This window comes from Arachis stenosperma, chromosome 6, assembly GCF_014773155.1.
Source record: "Arachis stenosperma cultivar V10309 chromosome 6, arast.V10309.gnm1.PFL2, whole genome shotgun sequence".
NCBI lineage: Eukaryota > Viridiplantae > Streptophyta > Magnoliopsida > Fabales > Fabaceae > Arachis > Arachis stenosperma.
This window is the reverse complement of record NC_080382.1, coordinates 104,404,919-104,415,314: the sequence shown is the minus strand read 5'-3', so window position 1 is coordinate 104,415,314 and position 10,396 is coordinate 104,404,919. Positions and strand designations below refer to the sequence as shown.

At 39.6% G+C, this 10,396-nt stretch overlaps 1 protein-coding gene and 1 non-coding gene across 2 annotated transcripts; both read right to left on the bottom strand.

Annotated features, from left to right (window-relative positions):
• Nucleotides 1-1,278: 1,278 nt before the first annotated feature.
• Nucleotides 1,279-1,992, bottom strand: LOC130934360 (uncharacterized). The gene has a single exon (XM_057863937.1). It carries the CDS (start codon nucleotides 1,990-1,992, stop codon nucleotides 1,279-1,281), a length of 714 nt encoding a protein of 237 aa, XP_057719920.1.
• Nucleotides 1,993-8,001: 6,009 nt separating this feature from the next.
• Nucleotides 8,002-8,105, bottom strand: LOC130937812 (small nucleolar RNA R71). Its single transcript, XR_009069010.1, has one exon. It is a non-coding gene; the product is annotated as a small nucleolar RNA R71 (small nucleolar RNA).
• Between the last annotated feature and the right edge of the window lie 2,291 nt (nucleotides 8,106-10,396).

Sequence of the window (10,396 nt, the reverse complement as noted above, 5' to 3'; positions counted from 1 at the left end):
CGTCCTTTGAGGTCTGTAATGTCCACCTCCCTCGGAAGAATGGCAAGCATCAAAGATTGCTTGGAATTCGGTTTGGGGAATGCACCTTCGCACTACTTGGTCCGCTCCACATCTCCAAAGATAGGGATCATCCCATACATAATACTTGGATTCGCTTTTCAGCTTATCCTTTTGATGTTTGGTGAAATTAGGAGGGGAGATGCATGAAACCAAGTAGTTTGCTATTGGAGCATACCAAGGAATAACTTCCGAGATTGAATGCAAGCCTTCTAGGGGAAAGGAATCATTGATAGGAGTGGTATCGCCGTTTGTGTGTTCAAGGCGACTTAAATAGTCCGCCACTAAATTTTGCGAACCACTCCTATCTTTAATTTCCAAATCGAATTCTTGCAACAATAGCACCCATCGAATCAACCTCGGTTTTGATTCCTTTTTGGCCAACAAATATTTCAACGCCGCATGATCCAAATACACTACTACCTTAGAACCAAGAAATTAGGCTCGGAATTTATCCAAAGAAAAAACAATAGCCAAGAGTTCCTTCTCGGTAGTAGTGTAATTGGATTGGGCTTCATCTAGTGTTTTTGATGCATATGCTATGACATATGGATTCTTACCCTCGCGTTGTGCTAACGCGGCTCCTACCGCATGGTTCGAAGCATCGCACATTATTTCGAATGGCCGATTTCAATCCGGCCCTCTTACGATAGGGGCTTGTGTCAATGCCACTTTAAGCTTGTCGTAAGCTTCCATGCACTCTTTGCTTTGATCAAATTCAATGTCCTTTTGCAATAGTCAAGAGAGAGGCAATGCTACCTTGCTAAAGTCCTTGATAAATCTCCGGTAAAATCCAGCTAGTCGATCAAGCATTTGATCAATAAACGGTAGTGGGAAGTGATCTTTTTTAGTGGCCGCATTCAACCTTCGGTAGTCTATGCACAACCTCCAAGAGTTTTGCACCCTTGTTGCTATAAGTTCTCCGCTCTCGTTCTTGATTGTAGTCACTTCAGATTTCTTTGGCACCACTTGGACCGGGCTTACCCATTCACTATCCGAGATGGGATAGATGATGTCCGCTTTTAGTAGCCGGGTGACTTCTTTTTTCACAACCTCTAAAATAGTTGGGTTGAGTCGCCTTTGAGGTTGTCGAACGGGTCTAGCTCCTTCTTCAAGGAATATTCAGTGCTCGCATACTTGGGGGCTTATTCCCACTAGATCCGCCAAGCTCCACCCTATGGCCCTTTTGTTCTTCCTCAAGATGCATAGCAACTTTTCTTCTTATTGAGGGTTTAGCTCCGTTGCAATGATCATGGGGAGCTTGTGGGCTTTATCAAGATATGAGTACTTTAGGTGGGGTGGTAGTGGCTTCAATTCTACCTTTTGGTCTTGATTTGGAGTTTGAATTTCCGGATGGTCCGAATGGTGTAATGTGTTTGCTTCACTTGGATTTTCATTTGTGTCTTCAATCATGTACTTCTCATCCAACTTTGCAAAGTGCACTTCGGCAATAATGTTGTTAATTGGGTCACACTGGAATAGAGAATGATTCTCCGGTGAATGTTTCATTGCTTCTTTTAGGCTAAAACTCACGACTCTCCCATCTATTTCAAATGAGTAGGTTCCCGAGTAGGCATCTAACTTGAATCTAGAGGTCCTCAAAAATGGTCTCCCAAGTAGAATGGATGATGCCCTCTCAGACTCGGTTGATGGCATCTCAAGAACATAGAAATCAATTGGAAACACCAACTCTTTTATATTTACCAACACATCTTTCGCAACACCCATCACAGTTATTATGCTTTTGTCCGCTAGAACAAATCTTGCCGTCGATCTCTTCAATGGTGGTAGCCTCAATACCTTGTAGATGGAGAGGGGCATAATGCTAACACATGCACCAAGGTCACACATACAATCTAGAAATTGAACTCCATTTATGGTGTAAGTGACCATGCATGGGCCCGGATCGTCACACTTTTCGGGCAATGCTCCCATTAAAGCGGAAATAGAACTCCTCAATGGAATAGTCTCTAACTCAAGAATTCTATCCTTGTTCATGCATAAATCTTTAAGGAATTTTGCATATTTAGGTACTTGATGGATAGCATCAAATAGGGGGATGGTTACCTCAACTTTCTTGAACATTTCTATTATTTTGGGGTCAAGTTCCATGCGCTTTCTAGCTTTCTTTGCAAGTGTCGGAAATGGGATTGGTTGAGCAATTTCTTCTTCCACGGTTCCCTTATTCTTGGGGACCTCTTGGTTGAGTTTCTTCATCTTCAACTATGGCTTGTGGTTCCTCCTCTTCTTCTATTTCTTCTATCTCTACTCCTTCTTCCTCTTGGGTGATTATGATTGGACTTAGGTCCTTTGCCTTCTTCTCCTTTAATTGAGTTCCAGATCTCAAGGTGATGGCATTAATGCCTCCATTGAGATTGGGTTGAGGTTGAGAGGGAATGGCACTTGGATTTGGGGGGTACGGAGTAGGATTAGATGGTGGATCCATGCGTGCAAGAAGAGCTTGTAGTGTAGATGTAAGGCCGGTAAGGCCGGAAGCAAGTGTGGTTTAGAGCTCTTTTTGGCCTTGGAGGATAGTCCGAAGTGTATCATCTTGATTAGAAGAAGTGGAAGGGTATGTGAGTTGAGGGGCATGTGATTGGTTGGATGGTGGTTGATGAGCGGATAATTTATACGCTTTTTGGCATTGTTTTTAGGTAGTTTTTAGTAAGTTCAAGCTACTTTTAGGGATATTTTCATTAGTTTTTATGTTAAATTCACATTTCTGGACTTTACTATGAGTTTGTGTGTTTTTCTGTGATTTTAGGTAAATTCTGGCTGAAATTGAGGGACTTGAGCAAAACTCTGGAAAAGGCTGACAAAAAGGACTGCTGATGCTGTTGGAATCTGACCTCCCTGCACTCAAAATGGATTTTCTGGAGCTACAGAAATCCAAATGGCGCGCTCTCAAGGCGTTGGAAAGTAGACATCCAGAGCTTTCCAGCAATATATAATAGTCCATACTTTATTCGGAAATTGACGACGTAACTTGGCGTTGAACGCCAAGTACATGCTGCTGTCTGGAGTTAAACGCCAGAAAAACGTCATGATCCGGAGTTGAACGCCCAAAACACATCATAACTCGGAGTTCAACTCCAAGAGAAGCTTCAGCTCGTGGATTGATCAAGCTCAGCCTAAGCATACACCAAGTGGGCCCCGGAAGTGGATTTATGCATCAATTACTTACTCATGTAAACCCTAGGAGCTAGTTTATTATAAATAGAACATTTAACTATTGTATTAGATGTCTTTTGACCACGTTACATCTTTGGTCTCAGCTTTGTTTTATTCTTCATCCTAAGAGGCTATTGATCACGTTTTAGGGGGGCTGGCCATTCGGCCATGCCTGAACCTTTTACTTATGTATTTTCAACGGTGGAGTTTCTGCACACCATAGATTAAGGGTGTGGAGCTCTGCTGTACCTCAAGTATTAATGCAATTCTATTTTCTTTTATTCAAATCTCTCTTATTCTTATTCCAAGATATTCATTCGTACCCAAGAACATGATGAATGTGATGATTATGTGACGCTCATCATCATTCTCACCTATGAACACACGTGATTGACAACCACCTACGTTCTACATGCAACCGAGCTTGAATGTGTATCTCTTAGATTCCCCAACAGAATCTTCGTGGTATAAGCTAGATAGATGGCGGCATTTATGAGGATCCGGAAAATCTCACCTTGTCTGTGGTATTCCGAGTAGGATCCTGGGAGTCCGGAAAGTCTAACCTTGTCTGTGGCATTTATGTATCCGGTGGTAATACTGGAAAACAAAGTGCTTAGGGCCACGGCCAAGACTCATAAGTAGCTGTGTTCAAGAATCAACATGCTTAACTAGGAAAGTCAATAACACTATCCGAAATTCTAAGTTCCAGGAGAAGCCAATCATTCTGAACTTCAAAGGAAAAAGTGAGATGCCAAAACTGTTTAGAAGCAAAAAGCTACAAGTCCCGCTCATCTAATTATAATTAATATTCATTGATATCCTGGAATTTATAGTATATTCTCTTCTTTTTATCCTATTTGATTTTCAGTTGCTTGGGGACAAGCAACAATTTAAGTTTGGTGTTGTGATGAGCGGATAATTTATACGCTTTTTGGCATTGTTTTTAGGTAGTTTTTAGTAAGTTCAAGCTACTTTTAGGGATATTTTCATTAGTTTTTATGTTAAATTCACATTTCTAGACTTTACTATGAGTTTGTGTGTTTTTCTGTGTTTTCAGGTAAATTCTGGCTGAAATTGAGGGACTTGAGCAAAACTCTGAAAAAGGCTGACAAAAAGGACTGCTGATGCTGTTGGAATCTGACCTCCCTGCACTCAAAATGGATTTTCTGGAGCTACAGAACTCCAAATGGCGCAATCTCAACGGCGTTGGAAAGTAGACATCCAGAGCTTTCCAGAAATATATAATAATTCATACTTTATTCGGAAATTGACGACGTAATTTGGCTTTGAACGCCAAGTACATGCTGCTGTCTGGAGTTAAACGCCAGAAAAACGTCATGATCCGGAGTTGAACGCCCAAAACACGTCATAACTCGGAGTTCAACTCCAAGAGAAGCTTCAGCTCGTGGATTGATCAAGCTCAGCCCAAGCATACACCAAGTGGGCCCCGGAAGTGGATTTATGCATCAATTACTTACTCATGTAAACCCTAGGAGCTAGTTTATTATAAATAGAACATTTAACTATTGTATTAGATGTCTTTTGACCACGTTACATCTTTGGTCTCAGCTTTGTTTTATTCTTCATCCTAAGAGGCTATTGATCACGTTTTAGGGGGGCTGGCCATTCGGCCATGCCTGAACCTTTTACTTATGTATTTTCAACGGTGGAGTTTCTGCACACCATAGATTAAGGGTGTGGAGCTCTGCTGTACCTCAAGTATTAATGCAATTCTATTTTCTTTTATTCAAATCTCTCTTATTCTTATTCCAAGATATTCATTCGTACCCAAGAACATGATGAATGTGATGATTATGTGACGCTCATCATCATTCTCACCTATGAACACACGTGATTGACAACCACCTACGTTCTACATGCAACCGAGCTTGAATGTGTATCTCTTAGATTCCCCAACAGAATCTTCGTGGTATAAGCTAGATAGATGGCGGCATTTATGAGGATCCAGAAAGTCTCACCTTGTCTGTGGTATTCCGAGTAGGATCCTGGGAGTCCGGAAAGTCTAACCTTGTCTGTGGTATTCCGAGTAGGATTCCGGTAATGAATGACTGTGACGTGCTTCAGACTTGCAAGTGCTGGGCGTGATGACAAACGCAAAAGAATCAAGGGATTCTATTCCAGTAGGCGCGGGAACCAACCAGTGATTAGCCGTGCTGTGACAGAGCGCGTGAGCGTAGTTTTCACTGCGAGGATGGGATGTAGCCTTCGGCCAGGTGATGCCTCCAGACGATTAGCCATGCGAGTGACAGCCGCAGAGGACCATTTTCCCGAGAGGATTGAAAGTAGCCATCGTCGAACGGTGAACCCCTATACACAGCTTGCCATGGAAAGGAGTAAGAAGGATTGAGTTGAAGCAGTAGGGAAGCAGGCGTCCTTGAGCCATACAGTATCTCCATATGCTTATCTGAAATCCCCACCAATGAATCTGCATAAGTATCCCTTTTATTATTTCTTTTTATTATTTGATTTTCTAAATTCCATAATTTTATCTGCCTAACTGAGATTTACAAGGTGACCATAGCTTGCTTCATACCAACAATCTCTGTGGGATCGACCCTTACTCACGTAAGGTTTATTACTTGGACGACCCAGTACACTTGCTGGTTAGTTGAACGGAGTTGTGTTCACTCGTGCCAATTTCAAATTCCATAATTTTACAATGAGTACAACTTAAAGAATATGAATCACAATTTCGTCCACCAAGTTTTTGGCGCCGTTGCCGGGGATTGTTCGAGTATGGACAACTGACGGTTCATCTTGTTGCTCAGATTAGGTAATTTTCTTTTCAAAAAGTTTTCAAAAATTTTTCAAAATTTTTCTTTTATTTTCATTTTTTTTAAGAATATTTTCGAAAAAAATAATAAAAATACTAAAAAATCATAAAATCATAAAAAACCAAAAATATTTTGTGTTTCTTGTTTGAGTCTTGAGTCAATTTTTAAGTTTGGTGTCAATTGGATGCTTTAAAAATTTTTCTTGCATTTTTTTCGAAAATTCCATGCATTCATAGTGTTCTTCATGATCTTCAAGTTGTTCTTGGTAAGTCTTCTTGTTTTGTGTTGTTTGTTGTTTTTCATGTGCATTTTTCGTTTGTTAGAGTCCATGCATTAAAGATTTCTAAGTTTGGTGTCTTGCATGTTTTCTTTGCATAAAAATTTTTTCAAAATCATGTTCTTGATGTTCATCATGATCTTCAAAGTGTTCTTGGTGTTCATCTTGACATTCATAGTGTTCTTGCATGCATCTTGTGTTTTGATCCAAAATTTTCATGTTTTGGGTCATTTTTGTGTTTTTCTCTCTCATCATAAAAAATTTCAAAAATAAAAAAATATCTTTTCCTTTTTTTTCTCCTAATTTTCGAAATTTTGGGTTGACTTGGTCAAAAATTTTTAAAATTAGTTGTTTCTTACAAGTCAAGTCAAAATTTCAATTTTAAAAAAATCTTATCTTTTCAAAATCTTTTTCAAAAATCATATCTTTTTCATTTTTTTTTATTATTTTCGAAAATTTTAAAAAAATTATTTTCAAAAATCTTTTTCTTAGCTTTTATATCTAATTTTCGAAAATTCACTAATAATTAATGTGATTGGTTCAAAAATTTGAAGTTTGTTACTTTCTTGTTAAGAAAGGTTCAATCTTTAAGTTCTAGAATCTTATCTTGTAGTTTCTTGTTAGTGAAGTAAATAATTTCAAAATTTTTGAACTAAATCTTTTTATCTTTTATTTGATCTTTTTAAAAAATTTTATCTTTTTCAAAATTTGATTTCAAAATATCTTATCTAACTTGCTATCTTCTTATCTTTTTCAATTTTGATTTCAAATCTTTGTCAATCAACTAACTAACTTCTTGTTTGTGTCTTATCTTTTTCAAAACCACCTAACTACTTTTCCCTCTCTAATTTTCGAAAATATCTCATCCCTTTTTCAAAAATTCTTTTTAATTAAGTAATTGTTTCATGTTTTAATTTTAATTACATTTTATCTCTAATTTTCGAAAATCACTAACCCCTTTTCAAAAATTATTTTCGAAATATCCCTTCTCTTTTCTTCTTCTATTTAATTATTTAATTACTAACACTTCTCTCCACCTCTCTTCATCCAAAAATCCGAATCTCCCTCTTCATTCTTCTACCCTTTCTTCTTCTACTAACATAAAGGAATCTCTATACTGTGACATAGAGGATTCCTCTTTCTTCTCTTGTTTTCTTCTCTTTCATATGAGCAGGAACAAGGATAAAGGCACTCTTGTTGAAATTGATCCAGAACCTGAAAGGACTCTGAAGAGAAAATTAAGAGAAGCTAAATTACAACAATCCAGAAACAACCTTTCAGAAATTTTCGAACAAGAGAAGGAGATGGCAGCCGAAAATAATAATAATGCAAGGAGAATGCTTGGTGACTTCACAAAGCCAACGTCCAAGTTTGATGGAAGAAGCATCTCCATTCCTGCCATTGGAGCCAACAACTTCGAGCTGAAACCTCAGCTAGTTGCCTTAATGCAACAAAAACTGCAAGTTTTATGGACTTCCATCTGAAGATCCTTATCAGTTTTTAACTGAGTTCTTGCAGATCTGTGAGACTGTAAAGACGAATGGAGTTGATCCTGAAGTCTACAAACTCATGCTTTTCCCTTTTGCTGTAAGAGACAGAGCTAGAATATGGTTGGATTCACAACCTAAGGATAGCCTGGACTCCTGGGATAAGCTGGTCACTGCCTTCTTGGATAAATTCTTTCCTCCTCAAAAGCTGAGCAAGCTGAGAGTGGATGTTCAAACCTTCAAACAAAAAGATGGTGAATCCCTCTATGAAGCTTGGGAAAGATACAAGCAGTTGACCAAAAGATGTCCATCTGACATGTTTTCAGAATGGACCATTTTAGATATATTCTATTATGGTCTCTCTGAATTTTCAAAAATGTCATTGGACCATTCTGCAGGTGGATCTATTCACCTGAAGAAAACGCCTGAAGAGGCTCAAGAACTCATTGACATGGTTGCAAACAACCAATTCATGTACACTTCTGAGAGAAATTCCGTGAACAATGGGATACCTCAGAAGAAAGGAGTTCTTGAAATTGATGCTCTGAATGCTATATTGGCTCAGAACAAAGTGTTGACTCAACAGGTCAACATGATCTCTCAAAATTTGAATGGATGGCAACATGCATCCAACAGTACTAGAGAGGCAGCTTCTGAAGAAGCTTATGATCCTGAGAACCCTGCCATGGCAGAGGTTAATTACATGGGTGAACCTTATGGAAACACCTATAACTCATCATGGAGAAATCATCCAAATTTCTCATGGAAGGATCAACAAAAGCCTCAACAAGGCTTTAACAATGGTGGACGCAACAGGCTGGGCAATAGCAAGCCATATCCATCATCTTCTCAGCAACAGACAGAGAATTCTGAACAAAACACTTCTAATTTAGCCAAAGTAGTCTCTGATCTGTCAAAAGCCACTTTCAGTTTCATGAGTGAAACAAGATCCTCCATCAGAAATCTGGAGGCACAAGTGGGCCAGCTGAGTAAGAAAGTCATTGAAACTCCTCCCAGTACTCTCCCAAGCAATACAGAAGAGAATCCAAAAGGAGAGTGCAAAGCCATTGACATAGTCAATATGGCCGAATGCACAAGGGAGGAGGAGGACGAAAATCCTAGTGAGGAAGACCTCCTGGGACGTCCCTCAAGCAAGAAGGAGTTTCCTATTGAGGATCCAAAGGAATCTGAGGTTCATATAGAGACCATAGAGATTCTATTAAATCTCCTTCTGCCATTCATGAGCTCTGAAGACTATTCTTCCTCTGAAGAGGATGAAGATGTGACTGGAGAGCAAGTTGCTCAATACTTAGGAGCTATCATGAAGCTGAATGCCAAGTTATTTGGTAATGAGACTTGGGAAAGTGAACCTCCCTTGCTCATTAATGAACTGGATACTTGGATTCAGAAAATTCTACCTCAAAAGAGACAAGATCCTGGCAAGTTCTTAATACCCTGTACCATAGGCACCATGATCTTTGAAAAGGCTCTGTGTGATCTGGGGTCAGGGATAAATCTAATGCCACTCTCTGTAATGGAGAAGCTGGGGATCATTGAGGTACAACCTGCCTTGTTCTCATTACAACTGGTAGACAAGTCATTGAGACAAGCTTATGGAATAGTAGAGGACGTGTTAGTAAAGGTTGAAGGCCTTTACATCCCTGCTGATTTCATAATCTTAGACACTAGGAAGGAAGAGGATGATTGCATCATCCTTGGAAGACCTTTCCTAGCCACAGCAGGAGCTGTGATAGATGTCAACAGAGGAGAATTAGTCCTTCAATTGAATGGGGAATACCTTGTGTTTAAGGCACAAGGCCATCCCTCTGTGACAGAAGAGAGTAAGCATGAAGAGCTTCTCTCAATTCAGGGTCAAGAAGAGCCCTCACAGTCAAACTCTAAGTTTGGTGTTGTGAGGCCACAACCAAACTCTATGTTTGGTGTTAAGATCCCATATCCAAACTCTAAGTTTGGTGTGGACAACTATACAACATTGACCTGATCACCTTGTGGCTCCATGAGAGCCATTGTCAAGCTATTGACATTAAAGAAGCGCTTGTTGGGAGGCAACCCAATTTTATTTATCTAATTTTATTTTATTCTATTTTATTGTTATTTTGTGTTTTATTAGGTACATGATCATGAGGAGTCACGAAAAAATCATAAAAATTAAAAATAGAATCAAAAACAGCAGAAGAAAAAATTTTCACCCTGGAGGACGCACAGGCTGGCGTTCAACGCCAGTAAGGTGCATCTGGTTGGCGTTCAACGCCAGAACAGAGCATCATTCTGGCGCTGAACGCCAGAAACAAGCAACATTCTGGCGCTGAACGCCAGGAATGTGCCCAGAGAGGAAAAATTGGCGCTGAACGCCAGTAACAAGCATGAAACTGGCGTTCAACGCCAGAAATATGCTTTACATGGGCGTTGAACGCCCAGAATGTGCACCAATGGGCGTTTAAACGCCAGAATGATGCACAAAGGCATTTTACATGCCTATTTGGTACAGGGATGGAATTCCTTGACACCTTAGGATCTGTGGACCCCACAGGATCACCTCAGGATCTGTGGACCCCACAGGATCCCCACCTACCATATTCCCACCTTAC